General features: G+C 37.9%; 1 protein-coding gene across 1 annotated transcript in view; it reads left to right on the forward strand.

The window, feature by feature from the left end:
• The window catches only part of LOC139981193 (uncharacterized), an 81,391-nt gene extending 63,825 nt beyond the window's left edge, over nt 1-17,566 (forward strand). The window contains exons 48-56 of the mRNA XM_071993399.1: nt 533-646; nt 853-969; nt 2,579-2,692; nt 5,051-5,167; nt 6,820-6,945; nt 7,491-7,607; nt 8,057-8,173; nt 8,425-8,535; nt 15,843-17,566. Of these exons, the coding sequence (XP_071849500.1) occupies nt 533-646; nt 853-969; nt 2,579-2,692; nt 5,051-5,167; nt 6,820-6,945; nt 7,491-7,607; nt 8,057-8,173; nt 8,425-8,535; nt 15,843-15,907 (998 nt within the window). The 3' untranslated portion in view covers nt 15,908-17,566. The remainder of the gene's footprint in view (nt 1-532; nt 647-852; nt 970-2,578; nt 2,693-5,050; nt 5,168-6,819; nt 6,946-7,490; nt 7,608-8,056; nt 8,174-8,424; nt 8,536-15,842) is intronic.
• The last annotated feature ends 5,335 nt before the right edge of the window (nt 17,567-22,901 follow it).

The following is a 22,901-nucleotide window of genomic DNA, read 5'->3' on the forward strand; positions in this document are numbered from 1 at the left end:
GTTACTAGGATTACATTATAAGAACTGAGGATATGTGTAATCCCATTTTTAGCACTGCGCCCCCGAATCATCACTTACAGATCATTACCCATTCCCCTTCATTCTGAATATATATATATATAGAACAATCAACCTGCAAATTTCAGCACGAATAATCTTGGCTTTGCTTGATTCAGAATCGCTCTTCTTTCAGCGAATCCTGAAACAAGTTTGACTACGAGATTTTCAAGCACTGTCTAAGTTTCCCTGTGATATATTTTGTGTTCATGAACGTTTAGACGAGCTACAATAAATGAATCCAAATAAAGTTAAATGTAATAAAACAAGTTCAATCGTACAGCATTCTTATCTGTCAGTAAAAGTACTGATACGAAAGAAGCTAATGGGTGACACATGTAGAACATAAATTTACATAAGAAAAGAAGTCGTGTTAACATTTATGACGTCAGATGAGGCGTTGACCTATTACCTTTAATTGAAAAATTGTAGTATACTTATATACTGTAAATTATATTTATTTACCTGATTACAGATCCGAACCCATGCCTATCAAACCCATGCGGAGTCAACGGACTCTGTGTGAACCTGGGATCGTCATTTCTCTGTCAATGTCAAAATGGATTTTTCGGGGAATTGTGCCAAAATGGTAATCACTATAATTTTCTTTTTATATAATAATTCATGAGAACTCATTTTAAATAACAGGATGGTACAAATGCGTAATTTCTTATTTTTTGAAACTCCGGAGACCTTTGAATTTGGACATTCCATTGATAACAGCTCTGAGTTATCTTGATGAAATGAACAAGAACTGACTACGCTTCTTTTGCTTTTTTGTTAATTCTAATTCAGGAGATACTTGCTCTTCAGCACCCTGTAAAAATGGAGGGACCTGCCTTACCCTCGAACAGGAGTATATGTGTTTATGTCTACCGGACTTTGATGGAACAACATGTGAAACATTCAATGGTATGGTTTACCAGGCTTTGAGCCAAAAATAAAGACTAATGATATAGGTTTAGTACTTAGTTCTGTTCCCGTTTTTCTCTTATATTTTTTAGACTAGAGACTTTCTAGTTTCACTTCACACTTTCAATGGTTATTGACGAAATGACCATTTTTGTACTGGCGAGGGGGGGGGGGGGGGGTATATAGATCTTATATAGATCTTATGTCGTTCAGGCAAGGGTGGGGTCTTATAGGAGAGGCTACCCCTCCCGGAGAAATATTGTTACATTGGAGAGTGCTAAGATGCAAAATGATACTATATATAGTTTGCAACTTTGTTGAAACGATTGCAGCTGTTTAGGTTGTACATCTTTATAGGATCTGTTTTAAAATCCTGTGCGTGGGAAATCTGTAATTTTAGTAACAATCTGTACGCCACTGTGTAAGTACGGATCCAGCAAATGTTGGGGATGGTTTTTAACCCACCCACCCGCCCGCCCATCCCCGACTTGGGTTTGACACTAACTGTAAACTTTAATATTTGTTGTTGTTGTATTTTTTATCACTTTACGTCTAAAATTACATTGTGGTGAGAGGGGAGCCCCCTCCATCCATACATGGTACGACCCCAGTTACAAACGTTGAACAGTACTGAATACCGTTTTAAAATGCGATAAATTCTATTTTGAAAAAAAAATCTCCGGACAATTTAAAGCTATAGAATCAAATCAACAGAGATTGCTGCTTTACTCGATAGTTCACGTTTATTTGGAGTGAAAACTTATCGGCGGGTGTGTTAAATCCCCCTCAAAAAATGACTGTTAGCCTATCTGATTTTGAGTAATATCCTGTGTTTATTATATATATATATATATATATATATATATATATATATATATATATATATATATATGTATATATATATAATATATATATATATATATATATATATATATATATATATATATTATGATATTATATTATATTAATTGTCGTGTAAATGCATAGTTCAACACAGTACTGTAGTTTCTTGATTGAAGAAGAGTGGCATTGACGACAATTTATGGCTGTATAATTTCGCTATAGTCAGAACGTTTTGTAGTAGTGTTTTTTTTTCTTTACATAGCAATAAATAGAAACTTATATTTCCGGACCACCAAGTAATTTGGACAATTCCATTTCTCTATTCTGAATACTTTCATGTCACGCTTCAAAAGGCATACGTAATGATTGACGACTGGCAATATCGGAATGTACTGTTTCTATCAAAGTTTATGAACTGTTCATACTGCTAGTACGAGTGCTTTAGAGCATTATGAGAGACGGCAGTATAGAGTGGTAAAAGCATTGTCCCAGCTGATCGTTTGCGTTAACTTTGTCAGTGAATATTCATCATGTGTGGGCCAACGATTACCCATTAGGATACCCAGACATTTTCTGGCACACTTCATTAAATATCGTGTATCTTGTTTACGTTAGGGATATAAATTGAACACAAAATGTATCAGGCCTACATAAATTTTCAATAAGTATTGAGTGCAGGTTGTCCCACAGGTTTATAACGGTTGATAGAGTTCTACTTTTTATTGAAATGTTAGAAATTACCATTTTGGTTATTTTTTATTAACAGTTATTGATATGTGTGAGCCAAACCCCTGCGGAGAGAATGGAATCTGCCTGAATATAGGAACCTCCTTTATTTGTCAATGTCAAAATGGATACACGGGACAATATTGTCAAAACGGTAAGAAATGCTGCTGTTCTCTTCATCAAACGTCATGTGATTTGAACTGGTAGACTTCATCACCATTGCTTATTCGACGTGACATTATGATGTATCTATTGAACGCGGAATGAATGATTAATTCGGCAATGACTTGTATGGCAACAAGTTATTCAGTGACAGGGCTTAGAGTACATTGTTTTTTTAGGGGCCCAGTGGTGCCGCATTAACGGTTTAGGCTGAACATATTTTCTCCACCCAAAAAATTGCTCCTGTTTTTGTTTATGGTGTATGTGTGTGCAGAGAACCTGATAATGTTCACAGACTTACCTCATTTAGAGGCGAACCAAGCCCGTCTAATCGCCTGAATACACAAAACTAGGTACTATTTCCCCTCATGGACCTAATTCTTTCTAGTTTCATCTACTTCAATGTGTTCGTTTCGCTTGATTTGATTTTTCTTTGAATGCGCTTGCGTAAGCGCACTAACCCTGTTCTATTTGATAGTGTGTATCTCTTTAAGTTGTGTGTTTGTTACCTGTTTGAAGGGTTTAAGAAACAAAACGAAACTTCGTAAATATATTAAGTTCATCTCATCATTTCACTAAACTGTGTATAACCCTATTTGTTCGACAAATATATACCCTATATGTAATGGTTATTAAAACCGTTGCAAATAATACAGTTATGTTACTGGAGCTTTACAACAATATCTATTTAACTTTATAATATCTAGCACGACAAAGGATGCGATCAAATAATGGTTTCATTGAGCTTTGAAGAGTTGACAGTCTGTTAGTTTCAGCCATTGTGGCTTCAGATCAATAAGCAAGCAATTCAGAAGGTCTGTTCGCCTGATTTCGTCTTTTGTACATATATATATATATGTGTGGGTGAATTTGGCAAGGTCGTTCGATATCGACAATATGATATATGATTTTTTTAATTATTTTTTTCAATTTTGTATGGTACAATAATGTTTTTTTGGGCTTTTTTTCACATGTTACTTGTACCAGACAATATTTGTTCCCATTTGAAGAGTTCAAACCAGCAGTTTGCATTGACTTAAAATTTGGATCAAATGTCATTCGATATCGACAATATGATATATGATTATTTTAATTAATATTTCAATTTTGTATGGGACAACAATGTTTTGTTTGGCCTTTTTTATTTACCTAACTTATGCCAAACAATAATTTGTTCCCCTTTGAAGAGTTCAAACCAGCAGTTTGCATTGACTATCAAGATTTGGATCAAATGTCATATGCAATGCATCTTGTCAGGTAACATCAACAAAGGTGTCATTTAACATAGTCAGAATTGTTTTTTTTTGATATTGTACATGTATAACGATTAATATCAGCTGATTCACACAGAGATTACAGTAACTACTGTAAATTTTCAAGTTTTGTACCAGTAAATAATGGAATTGTGCTGGCAAATCTGATAAAACAACTGGATTTGTTGGGATTACACATATCCTCAGTTCTTACTGTAATCCTAATAGCACATTCTACCGATTTATAGCACGATCTAGTTTTTGCTTTGGTACAAAAAACTTTCAGATTTACAGTAATAGCTGTGTTCTCTGTGTATATCGAGTGTTAATATACAACAACAAAAACAACAAATGTTGTGCTAACAATTCTAAAAGTTGCAAAAATAAATTTCTGTCCGTCCAAACAGTTAAGTAACATTGTTGTTTGCTATGCAAAGCAGGAGACGAGCATTGCTGTTTTAGATAGTCCTTAATTAATATGACAGGGATTGTTGTATGTTTTAGAACATTCATGGAAGTGTACATGTGCTGCGAAAATTGAACCAATTGAGGCATTTTTAGACCACTTTGGATCTTCAATGATCCGCATCGTATGAAATTTGTCTACTGGTGAGTAAAGAGGCTTGTAAGTGACGAAAACATTGGGCTAACAGAAAGCTTGCATAGCTAATTATTTTTATGGTCGTCATTATGGGGAATTAAATGTCCATACAAACCAACGTATCAGCAAATAGCCAATGAGAGGAATGGTTTACTCATAGTGAAACACGCAGGGACACAGAAACCAGATTTAGTGTATAAATCAATGGAGATATTACATGAAAATGGGATGAAATGTTCTAAAATATATGACAAGAACATTATACAGTATTTCGCGAGCATTAGAGAAACTAAGATGGTTTGTCACACTACTGAACATGAGAAGAAAGAAAAGTGCGAACGTTAAGAGCGGTAACGGTTTAACCAAAGAAAAGTAACACATTAACCAAAGACACTATAGACGCAAAGTTTGAATAGCCTTCATGCATGGAGTGAACACAAGTCGCTATAGGATGATTCCAAAGATTGTTACTCATGTTTATTTACATCCTTTGCAGCTAGCCCAGATCCATGTGAACCGAACCCCTGTGGAGAAAATGGAAGCTGCCAGATCATGGGAGCTTCGTTTGTCTGCCAGTGTCAGAATGGTTTTACAGGTGAATTCTGCCAAATCGGTGAGTTCTCAGTCGTTATACTTTCCATAATTATTTCTTAATTGTCTAAAATGGCGGGTAACGGTTCGTTACTAAAGTAACACAGCAAGATATATTTCCTTTTTAAACAATAAATACCCACCAGATTCACGGAAACAACTAATGTAACGTTGTTTATATGACATTATGAGTAATCGGTTCGATGATAACCCTACCGTGTAGTGTCAATGACATTTTCCACTCCTAGCTATTCTCACATTGAGAACGTAGGTTATAGTCCATCCACGCGTTACCACTTTCATGGCAAGAACTATTCTAATTTATCGTAGAGCCATCAGGATAATTAAAAGAAACAGAGAAACATGCAAACACAGAACAGGAAGCAAGCCAACAAGAATAGGCCTACCATTGTAATTCTGTAAGTTTCGAAATTCTTGAAACCAGAAACTTTCTTTCGGTATACCGACTTCAAGGTTGAGTAAATTCTACTGTTTTTAATCATAAATTGTGCTACGTTGACAAAAAGAGCGAATCATGCAGGTTCAAATTCTGGCTAAACTCACTCTTATGGCAAACCAGAAGCCCAGTAATTAGATATTCCAGATAATTCTGGAACATCGCAAAGGCCAGGATTTATCATCGTTAAACCTAGATTATCCCTCGAAAAACCTGAAATATCACCGTTAAACTTGGATTATCGATAAAAACTTGGAGTATAGCTGGAAAAACCTGGATTATCGCCGGAAATCTAAGTTTATCTGTCGAAAATCCAGACTTTACGCACGATGATTCAAGTTTGTTCGCCCGATAATCCAGGTTTATCTTACCGATAATTTAGGTGTAAAAAGTCGAAAATCCAGTTTATCGGAGAAAACCTTGGATTATCGGTCAAAAATCCAGATCTATCAGTCGCAAATCAAAATTTTCGACCGATAATCCAGGATAATCTAACCATTTTCCAGGCTTATATACCGATAACCCAATTTATAGTCAGTCGAATAGCCAGGTTTATCAACCGATAAAACATGATTATTGAAGTATAGGCTACTAGCGCGAGATAACAAGCTACTATACTAAGTCGAACATTCCCCAGTTAGAGACCTTTCGTTAAGTCATATCCTAGGAACGACATGTGTAATGCTCAGGCCACTCATGTTGGTTTCTAGAAGTCTACCATAGAGTAATATACATAGGGCTGAAAAGCACGTAGAAGACTTGGAAATGCTTGAACAGTATTATGTTAAACTGCTCTTCCTTGTGTATTGGACAATAGGGTCGGAACAAGATTTGTCACACACAGTATAGATAGGAATTTATTGATAATGGCGTATATTTTGGGAAAGTCAAGTGACAACAGTTAGAAGGAACCTGCCGTTCCCGGTTTCTTGGTCGAAAATCTTGGAATGTCAACTGATAATCCATGATTTTTTGCAGTATCAATGTATGGCCAATACTAGTATTAGCTTTAATTGTATGGCTATATAGAGCTTCAATACCAAACTTATTTCTGTGTTTCGATTGAGTGTAATGTCTTTGGATTTCAGACTAAGTATCAAATATGCCATTTTCACCCGATTAACTGGTGAGGTGTATACAATTAATGTTTCACAAGGACGTGCGTAGGTTTTCGTCTTCCCCGTAATGGTCTTGATCACTTTTGTTTCGTTTTGCAGCCAACCTCCCATTTCGTGATCCATGTGAAAACAATCCCTGTGGAAATAATGGAACATGCCTGAATCTAGGAACCTCATTTTTCTGTCAGTGCGTTAGTGGATTTGATGGGGACACATGTCAGAACAGTAAGTCCAAGATGACACTCATGTGCAATATGCATATACTGCTTAAAGTTGCTTAACATTTCAAAATCAATAGATCAATAGATAGACAAATCACTATTAAAATCGATAAGGCTTTAGTGTGAAAGTTAGATAATTAACTATCCGTACCATAAATATATCGAATAAAAACATGAAATTACAGCATGACAATGTAATAGTCAGTTAGTTTGGAGGCAGCTTTAAAAGAAATGATCAGGCGCTGATTCGTGAGGGTGGGGTTAACAGTGTTCCATGCAGGGTTTTAAAAAGGTATAGGGGTGTGGCCTTAGCATCTTTGGAGGCTACTAACAGTAAGGAGTCCGGGTAACCTCACCGGAAGAAGTAGACGTGCAGTCTGAGGTACATTTTTATTGTAGTTTTTTTTTGTAGTTTGGGCTTGGAAAAGAAAGGGACGTGGGATGAGGCGCGAAGGGGTCGGGAGGCGTAAAACTGTGTGATGTCATATAGAGTCTCACACTGAGAGGCACTGGTACTGAGGATTAATATAAATCTAACCTCTTTTGCAGCTAACGCGTGTTACTCAGCTTCATGCGATAACGACGGCATATGTTTACCTAATGGTGACAACTTTATCTGTTTGTGCCCCCTCCAATATAGTGGTACAACCTGCCAGATATTTGACGGTAAGCAACATTTGACTTCTTCCTAAACTGTAAAAATTTGGATATTTTGGAATGCAAACTAAGGACAAAGTGCAACACGTGATCCAAAGTGTTGATAATGCCGTTAACGATACCAATATTACAGAAAGCAATATGTCTTCAGTTTTTGTGTGCATCATCAGTATCTTGTTTTGTGTTTTCGTTTTAGGAAGTACTAAAGTTTCGCAACTAACGCTTGGCTAGGCTCATTTCAGCTCAGCTCAGCTCAACTGAACTCCCCTCTCCAATCCACCCTGGGTTGTTGACTTGCTATATGATCAATTACAGTGTCAACATTTATTAATGCGGTTTTTGTTTTCATTTCTTAATTCTATGACAAGGCATAAAAATTGTTTACCTTCTCACCAGATTCGATTACGTAATTGTGATTGACAAATAACAAATATCAGTATTTATGACCGTTTTCACAGGAGACCCATGCTCCTCAGGTCCCTGCAATAACGGAGGGACATGCTTTCCTCAGGATGACTTATTTTTCTGTGTTTGCGTTCATGGATACGAAGGGACAACTTGTGAAGAATTCATCGGTAAATATCATCATGTTGTCATAAACTAGGATGTTTTGTCAATATTCCGTCAGTCGGTAGGAGGTAGGTGAGGTGGGAAGGGTTGGGTAGTGGGTGGGGGGGGTGGGTAGTACAGATTCCCTTGCCTTTATTTTGGAGCGGAAGAAGATAAATTCCACAGAAGTGTATGTGGTCGCGCCCATGGATGTTTGAACAAGTATAAAAATACAAGTATACATCACTAAAAATATGCAATTTCCGCGTCTTTTCAGACATGTGCCCACCCGAGTACTGTGAGAATGGAGGGACTTGTACGATGACGTCAGAGATAGATTACGTGTGCAGCTGTACGCCTGGATACGTCGGTGAAAGATGTACAGAAGGTGAGAAAATGGTTAATGAAAGGTTATAATTATATATCAATATTGTCAAAGTAGAAAAATCCATGATTAGGAACCGCGACGAGCTTCAAAGGATTAACAGGAAGTCTAGCAGCTATATGTTGTTGAAACACCGTAAACGGACAGCCACGTGACCTTGACTGGGCACACTCTTGATAACTTAGTACTATGGCGTCAATGCAATGATATGCTGTTCATCTTATACGGGATAGTGTGGATAAATGTTTAGAGAGAATTGAGTTGGATCAAGACATTCAGCATGAGCTTCACGTTGCTGATTCAGTGAGTATAAACCTCTACCTCTTTTGCAGTTGGTAAAATCGCAACCTCGCGTGTCTATAACCCTAGCCTAGGCCCCTTGAGAAGATAAATCAGGATCCTAAGTTAACTCTGCAAGAGTAACACTACGGTCGGGGTAGCATAACTTACGCCTTAACATTTGTCAGTAAGTTATGCAAAAAAAGGAATAGAAACGAAGCTGTAACTTTGGTCCAACACATGACTAAACCTCATGTTGAGGCCCCCCCCCCCCCAATAAGGATGTGATGTCAGAAGAAAATGTGTTTGAGTTGCTGAATGACATTAAATTAAACCTCTGCAAAAGTGGATGTTATTTAAGGGCAATCAAATCAAAGCTGTCCAATTAGAAAGTGGTAAAGGCCAAACTTGATATTCAAAAGGAATTGGATAAGATCTGCTCAGAATACAAACATTTCACAAAGAGAAGTTTTGTTCAAAGTTCTATTCCACAATTGTTGCAAAGGCTGAGAAATATTTCCCAGGGCTTGGCAGGAATAGCTGATCACGTGTTAGCTTTCCACAAGAAAAAAAAGGAGCCACAACCACTGCTTCTGATGTTCCGTTACAACTCTCTGAGAAAGAAAGAGATGGTATGCACTATATTGGAGTATACATTTTCCATACACTTCACAATAAGCTAAAAATAATTCATCCCACTGGATGTCAGACATCACACAACAATCAATGGCTCTTCTTGATGCTGAGAGACTCAGCGCTGATGGGGCTGAAGCAGCCTACACTTGTGACTGTATTGAATCGCGGTGGTCAGTGCCATGGCCAGTAAAACTATGTGTTGATGGGCAGGATTATTCAAAGAGAAGGGGTTACCCCAAAAGAGCTCAAAAGATCAAGTGAAGATGTAAAGGCATCAGATGAATAATGAAGTACTGACTGACCAGGAACTGTTTGGCTCATGGACTCCTCAACTACCCACTGTTTTCCACACATATGTCCAATTAATCAGACTCTGATCTCTGCTTTTTCAAATCTCAAGTTTCATTTTTGGTACAAAATCATACATTCATTAATATTTCTTAACTTTTATTTTAGCAAGATATTCAACATGAGTACAGTGTTATGTAGGTTTGTTCTCCGTGTAACCCCTGAAAAAAAGCCTTGTAAGTTTTGTAATCACTTTCATATATTCCAAAAATATTTTGAATATAATGACATTTAGTACATTTATTTACTCCAAATGTACTCTGTAGAAGGAAAATTAAACAAAAATTCTCATTTCAATTTCTAAAACCAGTCCATCTTGTATGGTTTACTATAACAGATTCCATCAAGTTACCTTTTTCATATTGCAGCAGTCCAGTCCAGGTTTTGACAACAGAGGCGCCCTTGAATCTTATTCGATTTTCTATTGAATTCCTATCAACTATATATGCATGGGAAAAATTGCATTTTGAAAATGGTTTGGAATTGAAACAAACCATGTATACCCATTTAAATTCCTATTCATTTTAAAAACCACAGCATTGCAATTATTAAAAAGACACACATATAGAGAGTTAAAGTGATTTCAATTCAATGACAAATGTCAAGTTGGCTGAAGGGTAAAAATAAGCAGGGGGTTGGAGGTCTTTTGATTCCTGGTCAGCCTCAAGTGTCCCATGGTTCCACTGAAATGCTTGTTAACAAGGGGATACTTTTACTATAAGTGGTCCCTGGTCCTTCTACTTTTAATTTCCTGTAGAAGCCAATATTAGGTGATATACCACACAAAACAAATCCGGTGATCCATCTAGTAGACTAGACTTTATTTGGGTGTCATAGAGTTTTTACATGTTGAGAAGACCATTGTTTAGAACACATCAAATGTTTCTTTTCAAGTTGTTTATAGTAGTTAAACTTTAAAGAGTGAATCCTTCCCGGTTAAGATTTTTGAAGAGAGTCATTCCCCTAGATATACTCGTGGGTGAGTGTCCTTTTCAATGGTTGTTGTTCTAATGAATAATTACAAGCTTTGACCAGAGTTTACCTATGTGATCGCAGAGTTTCCTAGATATAGCAACTACGAGGTTGAGAGGGAATACTTTTTGCATTGTTTGTTATATTTAGAGAAAAGTTAAGTATAGTTTTTAATATTGCTTACGTGAAAGTAGGATTTATGACTATTTTCTGGTCATGAACTCAGAAGCTGGCAACGATAATGGACCAGTGGGAGAAGTCACTTGGTCTCTTGCATCATAATTAGTCTCTTGCATCATAGTTAGTCATGGGTTAGGCTTTTACAGTAATGGAATAGGATTCGACCCCTTTATTGTATTTGTTATAGAATTATCTTTGTCTAATAAAATATAGTAGCCCATGATAATGAAAAAATATGCATGTAAAGGCATGCTCTTTATTTTACATATTAGCGGAGAAACAAACTATCTACAAGTCTTTTACTTTCATACTTCATCTGTATATTGTTCTGCACTGATTTGGTCATAAATATCAATCTTATATCAACCATATTAAACTGATATTTAACTTGATCGGCTATACAACACAGTCACTTTAACATATCCAGTTGTGTCAGTGTGGTGTGTTTGAACTTATTCATCCTTTAAAAATAAAATATAATAGTGAAGAATTGATCTGCGAAAAACACTAGGTTGAGTATAAATATTTTGATAATTTTCCAAGTAATTATAAGAAATTTAAAAACTATTTTAAATGCAGAATGTTTTACTGTAATCATTTGTATGTAGTAATAATTTACTGGTCCCTGGTTATCCCAAATGCTTCCTGGTTAATTCACTTTTAATAGTCATGCTTTTTTCCCCTTCAATCGAAATGAAGATTTAAAGCCCAAATTCGAGTTGAAAGTAGAATTTCAAAGATTGTGAAAAGATTTCACTACAGCAGTATGGGGGACGTCTGTCACCACAAGTACCAAACTATTGGTTTTCAATCCGATATGTGGATACGAATATGTGTAATATCAGTTAAATGCCACAATACTTTGGAAATCGAAATTTTGTGGGCCTACACGTAGCTTCTTAAACTTTGTGATCACATTAAATGCTGAAGATTGAGACTTCTGCTGCGAAATTTTCCTCAAATCTCCGTAATGTAATTCTGATCATCTCGATATCCTCAACAATTACCCAAATATTGTTTCCCATAGTGGGACCAAAGTTTTTTCTAGCTAATTTTGAGGCTTTAAATATAATTCAAAGATCAATAAATCAATTTGGTGCTCACCTACGGCGTTCCTCAAGGGAGTACTTTGGATCCTATCCTGTTTCTCTGCTATATCAATGACATGTGTGGTTCATTGAACATTGATTTTAAGCTTTTGCTTTATGCAGATGATAGTGCCATTTTGTTCTCCCACAAGAGCGCCAGGGTGATATCCCAAAGACTTGGAGAGGCACTTGAAGCGTGTAAAGTGACTGGTTCAATGACAACAAGCTCTCTCTCAAAAGATGAGAAAACTGAATTAATTCTTTTTGCTACTGATAGCATGCTCCAAAAAGCTGGTGACTTCAAAATTACTACCAGTGGCAGGTGCGTATCCGGGGGGGGGCGTTGGGGGCGCGCGCCCCCCGGGTAAGAAAAAGAGGAGAGAAAAAAAGAGAAGAAAAAAGGAAAAAAGAGGGGGGAAAGGAGGAGGAGGAGAGGAAGGAAGGGAAAAGAAAAGGAAGAAAGAGAGAAAAAGGAGAAAAGGAGGGAGTTAAAGAAAAACGCCAAGACACCGGGAAGAGAAAGAGGAACAGCGACATTATTACAGCGCTGATCCCTATATTATATACACAGGGTAGCCAGTGACGGATCAAGGATTTCGGAAGAGACGTTTGCCTCACCCTACCCCTTACACCGAAAACTCAATTGTTGACGTTTCCATTTTTCTTCTCTGACTCATGATCTATATATTCTATATATGGTCTATCATAACGCGTATGTGTGTATGTACGCCTTAATCAATTGTAGAACGGTGCTATGAAACCAACTGTGGCTGCACTCGACTGTGTCGTCGGGGAACATGACAAATTTCGGGAAGGGTGCGACCGCCCCCCCCCTTCAGCATATTTTTTTTATGATATCGCTAGTAATTTCAAAATAGAAAGTGATTAGATGCAACTTACAAGGCCTGGAAAGTGTCATTTCCAGCGATCTGGGAGGCATTTTCAGCCAAAATTCTCGTATACGCTTCGCGCCAACTAATGGAGGAGCTACGCTTAGATAATTTGTCTACGGGCTTCGCCCTTTCCTTGGCAAATTCCTTGCTACGCGCCGGTTCGAATTTGTAAAGCAAACAGCAGATATCACATCATATCAGTGAGCATGAAAATGGCCTTCCAGGATGAACAGCCTCAAAATTGTCCGACTTGCCCGAAAAAAATAACCAAAAATTCCAACATGTCAATGTCAATATCATATAAACAAGCATCGGTTATTACATCAGATGCCATCGTGTACCTTACGGTCCGTGAAAGTTGCTCAGTATACCGCGGGATGCTAATGTAAACAACGAAATGTCTTATGTAGATGGAGAAAATCATCGAGGTCCAATTATGTTAAAACTCTCTTTGACATTAGTAATGGCGAATTAGGGGCTGCAGCCCCCACCCCGCCTCCTACGCCTATGTGTGTATTGTTCGGTTTCGGAAATATCTGCTATATTTTCATTTCCTTCAACCAAGTTTTATAATAGCCGTTATAAGAGGTTTTAATATTTGTACACCAAGTAATTAACTGTGTCTGAATTTTTGAAAATTTCTGACCGACATTCTTCATCACACGTCCCTCTACTCGTGCAATATTGAACGGTCTGTTAGGGGTTCAAGGAGTTCTAAAGGGCGGCGGAACCGGGGGGCACAGGGGGCACGTGCCCCCCCCCCTCCCTCACTTTTCCTCAGGTTAAAAATGTGCCCTTTTTCTACATAAAAATTTAGGTGTCTCAAGTTAGCAAGAGGCCAGGGAACCAGAATGAACACTCGGGAAGGGCCGTTTCCGGCCATCTGAGGGGTTTGTAAAACTAAAAAATTCTTGCACGCTCCGCGCCAACCGATGGTGGCGCTCCGCTCAGATAGTAGTGCCGACAACTTTGCAAATCCTGGCTACGCCGCTGACTTTCTAATGAATTTCTGTGGGTTAAACTCAAAGCTATTTAGAATGGAAAAAAAATTGTTAAGATATTAACAAGGAATAAACTCTAATTCGGAAGATTCCCACTTTAGCAACTAGCATGATTTCACCTCATTTTGTCTCAAAAGAAAACTTGTTCTATGTTTCCTAATTTGCACATTGGATATTGCAGTGCTAGTATGCATATTTTCCTTGAGGAGGGGGGGGGGGGCGTTGATGGAGTGATGTGTATACGCAAATAAGATAAATACAATAAGAGTTATAAATGGTACTAAATATAAGGCTGCATCAGTCCAATCGAATATCTACAAAGTGCCGTTTGATGTCGGTGCCCCCCCCCCAGATTAAAAGTGCTTCTGCCGCCCTTGGGTTTTTCTATATTGGTTGTCCATAGATGAAATTTTGTGCAACATTATGGGTATGTTTTGAATTGAGTTTAATCACGAGAAACGTGAATTTTCAAATTCTGAACAAATAATGGGCTTAAAACCTTGAAAAGTGGGGCTGCCGGATACTGTGGGCCGCGACGTAGAATCACCTACAAAAGCAATGATCCACAGGACATGCGATGAGGTTGAACATGATGTGTGACTAGTGACAAACTTCAAAAAGGTTATGGATGGAAAAAAAAAACTATTGGGAAAAACTTGGTTCTCAGGCAAAAAGTGTACATCTGGTTGGTCATTTTCAAGCCCGAGAAGTGCCATTTCCGGTGATCTGGATGGTATCAAAACCAGAAAATTTCTTGTACGCTGCGCGCCAACCGATGGTGGCGCTCCGCTTAGATAGTAATTCGCGCCCCCCGGGTTAGAAAATCCTGGATACGCGCCTGAGTGGCAACTACTCCATTTCTGCTATACTAATGTTGTCAAATATCTTGGTGTCTTAATCGACAACCGTTTGAGCTTTAACGAGCATGCTATTGATGTTATTAAAAGGGCCAATGCGAGGCTCCATTTTCTGTATCGCCAAGCCAGTTGCCTGAATCAACGATGTAGAAGACTGCTATGCATAGCCCTTATTCAATGTCTTTTGACTATACACTTCTTCTTCTTGGTACACAGGCCTCAATAAAACTCTTATTAAAGAGAAGCTTCAAATTACACAAAATAAAGTGGTTCGCTACATGCTTATGCAAGGCCCAAGATTCCATGTTGGGCAGGAGAAAATATGTGTGGGGGAGGGGGGGGGGGCACTTTTCAGAAATATGTGCAATATGTGCGTTTTAAGAGTTTTATTTATTGGTTTTATTGGCATTTACCATTGAAAGTGCATTTTTTTTTGTCTCTAGGGCCCCATTGGAAATGGGCCGACGTTCTGTCAGCCCAATGGTTTTAGCTCCTGTTACTCTTTTTGTTCTTTTCAATCTGTTCCGTTCTATTATGTCAACTCTGTTATTTTTTGTTGTTGTTGAACAATCTGAGTGCGAATAAAACAAAACAAAAGGTGCATACTATTGCGATGGGGCTTTCACCATCCTCTTAATTGTCAAAAGTCTGCTCTTCTACAAATCTTCGTGAGTGTTCAACAAAAACTGAGTAGGACTAATCTAAATGAAGGTCTCATTAATCGAAACAGAAGAGCAGGTTTAATCTGTGAATTCCTTAAAAAAGAAAAGAAAAAAACCTCACCTTTTCGAAGAATGAACTTAGCTTTGTTTTTGTTAACTTCCCTCCTCATTGTTTATGTGCTGTGAGACTGTACTTAGGCGACTTTGAAACCGGCGACAATGAATCTGTGCACGGTAAGGGGACTGCAAATAAAGCCGGTAGCAATATATGCCTTCGAAGTTCACCGCGTTTCTTAACCATGCATTTTTTGACTTTGGTATCAATAACAAACCTGAATACAAGTATTTATATTGTATTAATTTTGTATTTTTCTCTTTAATTTACATTCTACAGTCAGAGGAGATACAAGCAGTGCACCGAATCGACCGAGACCTAGTATTCCATTCCGCTTGGGTTGAAGTACAGGCCCATCAACCATAAAAGAGATAATACATAAAACTAAACCTTTTCGTATCTATCAAATATATATATATATATATATAGGCCCTATATATATATATTTATAAAAACAAAGATTCAGATGTTCACTTCCTGTTGCAAAAGTGCTCAATACATAGAAGTAGAGCAAGTACATAGCATAGTATACCTATACGGTAACCTACATTAGACAATATATGTTACTGCTTTAAGGGTTGCGAGTTGCTTTAATATATGTAGTTGCTTTAAGGGTCCTCATGAAATGCCTATGTACGACATAGATTCTGTGTCCGATGTAACTTGGGTTTTATATACTATTGCGCTGGATAAACATTTCCCGTGTAGGGGGCAGCTTTCTGCAGATCTACAGTAACATGATCTAGAAGGGGTCGAATTGCTGCTCTACTTGATGATGTTAGAATTATGGGATAGAATGATTGACTTTATATGTTTCGTGCAGCGGTAGCTATCTTTCACGGCGTTTCTGTTCAATATTCTGTGAAGCATGTGGTCCCGAGGGAAGTTCTTTGTTATAAGCTTAAGGAAGGTACCTCCTGCATTGGTTTTCACGTCCATACTGAATGGGCGGGGGGGGGGGGGGAGGGTTGAACCCAATGATGTTCCTGGTGCGGGTTCTTTTTTGGTGCGCTTGGCGGGGCGTTCGCTACCTTGTTTCGCTTGAGGTGCATTGTGTGGATTCTGTGTACCCACTAAATTTCAGGGATTCGTCGTACACGCGAGCGGTAGTATTGAAAACGTCTCGGTTCAATGATAGCATAGATATTCTTTTGCTTACGGCGATGAAGGAGCTGCCTGATTACAGGTGGTAGGTGGTTGGATTTCGCGTTGATGTAAATGGGCAGGGCATTGGGTTTCCTGTATGGTTGGTGTATGCCGGTTGCGAGGTTGATGTCTAGGTATAGTTTACTGATGTAAGGTTGGTTTGGACGATGATTTGTAAGCCAAATGACTGGAAACTCTGGATCAGTTACTTTCTTACGCGGTCTGCTTTTGGGGCCTGGGTGGTTCTTCATGACAGCAAGGCCGTCGTCTCCATAAAGGTCTACGCTGGTCAGGTTAAGTTTGTCTTCTAGATCAGGGTTGTCCAACCCTTTGCAGAGGAGGGCCACATGGAATGATTATGATGAAGGAGGGGGCCGCATGAGCCCTACACTCGATTTTTTTGCCCGAAGCCCAAGGCAACAAAATGTGAGCACTGCGCGCGGAGCGCACTGATTTATTTTCCTTCCTGATAAAACAGATGAATCAAGTCCAGCCGCCCCACCCCCCTCCGCTGAGAGTGTCACACAAACTGACCTGTATTCAGTTTTTTGGACCCAGAAGGTTCGAATGATTGATTATATAGCTTCAAATTGTAATCAATAAATCTACTCACTAAAATTTCGCACCGTAGAGCATCTCTGGCGGGCCGGACGCAACCCTGCGGCGGGCCGGACTGTAGCCCGCGGGCCGTAGGTTGGACAACCCTGTTCTAGATGATGTAGGATGAAAAAGCCTACAAGCTCACATATGTTGGCACCTACAACAGACTTTTTATTGCACATATGTGTGTGTGTATAATCTTAGCAAATATACAGTGTAGAAATAAATAAGAAATATATAAGAAATATATAAATTGGAGTGACTCTCCCTTCCTGTATTTTTTTTCTTAATTGTTTTCTTTAATTAACATTCTACAGTCAGAGGAGATACAAACAGTGCACCGAATCGACCGAGACCTAGTATTCCTTTCCGCTTGGGTTGAAGTACAGGCCCATCAACCATAAATTAGGAGATAATACATAAATTAAACTCTTTTTTTTGTATCTATGAGTGTGCCACCCACCTAAACACACACATAGATATTAGCAAAAACCTTAGTGTTAAACTATGTAGTTATAGACCTAATTATAGCCTAACTATGAGTCACTATTTCATGTATAAATTTTTGTTTTTGAGGGAGGGCCCCACTCTCCTACATTGGAATCGGTTTCAACGACCTCAGGACCACAGCAACCCCTCATTATTAAAATCCTGGATCAGCCCCTGAGTTAGTGAATATGTGGGGGGGGGGGGGGGCGGAGGGAATTGTGTTCCTTTTGTGTCATTTTATTATAAAAAGTAACAGGCCAAAGGATGCACATAAGTTACCTATCATGTGGAAATGAGGAACACTTTAGCACCCCCCCCCCCCCTTGTCATTTCTTTGTTCACACTAATTAAAGGCCAATGATGAGCCAATCCTGCTGTAGTATGTACTTTCTTCTCTTTTGCCAATCTCGTTAGAATATCTAACTTGTGGCTTGTGTATAGCGATGCTGGGAATACAGTAACAATGCATGGCCTATAACAATGCGGCTATATATATAGAGCTTCAATACCCAACTTATTTCTTTGTCCCGATTGAGTGGAATGTCTTGGATTTCAAACGAAGTATTTTCTGCATTGTATTTTCATGTGATCTTTTCAAGGATGTTTTTGCTCTTTAGTCAAAGTTTGACTCATTTTAGGACAGAAATACTTTCTCCTTCACGTTGATTCTTTGGAGAAAAAAAAAGTTTTAACACTTAGCACTTATCAAAAACTTTCCAAAAATTGATACTTTATTTAGTCCATTTACACTCTTATGTGCCTATAATTATAGGGGGCATTTCGAATATCAAAAGTTAAATAGAAATGTTGATGCCAATCGAAAGATTAACAAATTCTACATTCGATATGTAATTACATGTCAGTACAATTGTCAGTATTCATTGGTGACCTAATTATTAGCATTTAATCACTTTTGGGGAGGCTAGATGAAAATGCAAAATTGAGAGCGGGCTTCAAGGCGTTCTGTCTCCTAACAACGACTCGGGCCTAAGCCCCTTTCATATCTTTGGAGAACCATTTCTCTAGCCTGAAATCAAATTATTGAAGAAGACGTTTACTCGAAAACAGTCAAGGAAAACAAATAGAATAAATTTTGTGAAGTAATTACGAAAGTGCGTACCTTTTAAAGCCTTATTCACGAATACGATCTATCAAGGACAAAATGATCAACTATATATATATATATAAATATATATATATCTATATATATATATATATATATATATATATATATATATATATATATATATATATATATATATATATATATATATATATATATGATTTTCGAGTTGGATAGCATCATGTTGATCTCTAGAGTAGGGCAAAATATGTCACCAAAAACAGAACTAGTATTGTTCGATATAGGTGACAAACGCCTACAGTGGAATTACGATCTTCCTTACCGGTTTCGAACCTCTGGACATACAATCAGCGTCCATAGCCTAGTGGTTAGGGTGTCCGCGTACAGACCGGGAGGCCCGTGGTTCGAATCCCGGTGGAGGCTGAAAGTTTTTTCACTGTTCTTGATTTTCCAACTCATTACGATTTTCATTTATATATATATATATATATATATATTTACAATATATGATATAACCGGATGGTTTCGACTGCGCAGGCGCGCACATAATTGTTTCGTTTTTCACCAAAAATTGATTTTTAGTTTAAAACTGGAAAGGATAGCACCATTTTGCATCTAAGCTCTTTTCAGGACACCCCTCCCCTTATACCCCTCCCCTAGGACGGCGATTCACCACTATGTGCCTGAAAATATATATATATATATATATATATATATATATATATATATATATATATATATATATATATATATATATATATATATATATATATATATATATATATATATATATATATATATATATATATATATTGTTTCGAGACAATTTAACAAAGGCTTTAATCATCCATGCATTTCATCGATCATTTCATCCTTGAAGCTGGCACTCCCGGCATAGTTCTGTACTTAGCCCTTTCTAATACTCTTTATATGTTAACAACGTATAAGCAGTACAGAAGCATATAAATGTGGTGACAGTTGTGTACTGTAGCTGTAGTCGTCAATTGAGAAGAAGAAGAAGAAGAAACAAGAGCAAGTCAAGTTGATCGAAAAATACAAAATGACGCTGCCAAAGTTACGTAAAGAACATTTGCTTCTGTTAGTCATTGGCTTTTTGTTCAGTAATGTTTTAAACATGCTGCCGATGCCCTCCTTTTTAAAACACCGTGACGACTGTACCGTTGCTGACGACCGGTTTCTGCCGCCGAAAATATAGGGGGAAATTATAGTCGGTAAGTACTTATACTGAATTAGATGGGCGAGGTTGGGTTGGTGGGCGGGCATGGGGTGTAGCATGAATCATTAAGCTGAAACCGTTACAAATAATTGCACTAGTCAGTCCGGATCACCATACCCAATGTAACGGCGGGTAGGTATGGGTTACCCTATCAGGGGGAGGGGCAAAATAGTTTAGAAGGTACACAATTATCTGTTTCTTATAACTTGTGAAGGTTTTGTACACATCATTGATGGTGGCCCCAAATGGGGAGGGGAGGGTGGGGGTGTACACAGTAGACAGCATGGGGGGGCACTATTACCGAGCCCCAGCCTGACAACGGTATCTGCACTAGCAGTGTCGGAAATTCCATAGGAAATATCAACGGTGTTGAATTGAAGTATGATGTAACCCAGTTTCCAGGCAACTACCATAGCGGGAATATATGGGTTTTAGATTTAGGATATACCTTGAGAATTCTCGTTATGAAATAAAACCGGGAGCTCCATATATTGTTTAAACTAAACGAGAAAATTAAAAATTGAAGACTGCATTGTATCTCTGAATTTCTAGTGGGAAAAATGGGTTCTTTGGTGTAGTATATGGTGCGCATAGCATGCCAAAATTCCTGAAATCGACCATTATCTAATTTGATCGGCACATGCCCTAATACTCTCATTCGAAAACTGACATTTCCTACCATATAAGAGGTTCACAAGTTCTAATTAAGATTATATATAGGTATAACATCACAATTAGAGTAGTGCACGTCCGCCTGAGAGGTTAACCAGTGTCGGAAAATAGCCCTAAAGTGACCAACTATATTGCTTTTTTTTAAATTTGATGAGTCATCACTATTCTTTTGATGCTTGGAAGTTGAAGACGATCATCGGAAATAAACTACTGATGGTCTACAAATCTGGAGGATTGAATGTGATTTAAGGTATTTTAGAAAATCTTGAGTGAAACAAGACGATTCCGCAGCGATAACTGGCAGATGGGTTGGGTTAGCACTATGATAAACTGTCATTGTGGCAAAAGTGGAATGTTTTGTGATAGCCCAAGCCATTAACTATCATATGGGGTGGGGAGGGGAGGGGGGTAGGACATGTCAGTTGAAACTTCTATATATGCTCTATCGGCCTTGGAAAGTGACGTGTTTAGTGTGTAAGTCAATGGGAGCAATTATCTGTGGTATGATATCTATACATCGGGTTCTGATTGGGAGAAGTCGGCCTAAAAGCAAGTTGAACAATGAACTATTATCGGCGTCCCCAGTTTTCAGAAAACATTATCAAAGGACTTTTTAATTTGTTAGTTCCTTTTTTTTCTCTGAATCTTGATAGGATCACAGAAATACTTTCTAGTACGACGAAGCTCTCCAACGACTGCCATCAAATCCATGATCAGTTGAACAGTTGCCATAACCTACCAAACTATTTCCTCTACCCAGAACAGCGCCAATATTACTCAGACGCAATCATTAACTTTTGGCATGTTCAGAAATCAGGCGGTACAAGTATCGAAAGCTGTATGGGAAAAATGTACAGGTGGCTGCAGAACACAATTAGACATGCTATCGAAAAAAGGAGTCTTCGTAAGTAGCTCAACCAGACCGATTTTAAGAGGGCACAACACGCTGGGTTTGTGTGATTTTATTCACGACAAAATTACCACGAGAAAATGTTCAACCTTCTCAATCTTTCGTGAACCATACGATCGAGTTGTTTCACATTATTTTTTCACCAGAGATATTGCACGGAACTATAATCATTCCAACCAAATCTACGAGAAAGCCACACTTCTTTCAATTACCGACTGGGTTAAATACTTAGGTTCTGTTACGAAGCAAGCCTTGACCAACCGATATGAAATCACCGAAACAGCCAGCGGAAAACGCAGTTGCCGATTGCTAGGCAATAGGAAATTACTGACTGAGATGTTAGATGAAAAGTCCCGTAGTAGATGGAGTTTTGGAACACCTGGATCGGTATTTATCTGTGGTAGGCTTGCAGGACGAATTACAGACTACACTGAAGATGCTACAAAAAGCTTATAATCTAACATTCACAGAATCGTGTGGAGACGTACACGTGTTGAGGGGTACATATGAGGGGCTGGATATTTCTGCGCAGAATCAACTGAAAGCCGAAGCTAAACGTGCACTCTTGGAGGACAAAGGAGTAGAAAGATTTATGAGGTTTGACGTAAGACTCTACAATAGAGTTAAAGAAATATTTTATGCTCAAAAGCGAGAGCTAGAAAAAATGGAATAACTAATAGACTTGTTGCTGAACATACTTGCAGTGGGTCTCGCTAGTACTGTCCCATCATAGTTGCCTGTACTCGACACTGACTCACCCTCAAGAATGTGTACTCGCATATATATATATATATATATATATATATATATATATATATAAATATATATATATATATATATATATTTATATATATATATATATATATATATATATATATATATATATATATATATATATATATATATATATCCTTGTGACATTTTTGGTATAGTCTAGGGTAGATATATGTTAAACTAAGTACTCTTACAAACGGGAGTTCTGCTTGTACTCACTACTCATAGTTTTGTACTCGTTCTCAGAAAGGTATGTAGTACTCAACTGAAATGGAAATGAATAAACAGCTTTAATTCATAAACAGTTTATGCATTTGATAGTACATTGTAGTACCCAACCTAAGATTACAATTGATCAATCTCAGCCTAACACGTTCCTACAATTGTCATCAAATGATGGCAAAGGGGATGAATGAAGAATGACTT

Source organism: Apostichopus japonicus, chromosome 15 (genome assembly GCF_037975245.1).
Source record: "Apostichopus japonicus isolate 1M-3 chromosome 15, ASM3797524v1, whole genome shotgun sequence".
NCBI classification, from domain to species: Eukaryota; Metazoa; Echinodermata; class Holothuroidea; order Aspidochirotida; family Stichopodidae; genus Apostichopus; species Apostichopus japonicus.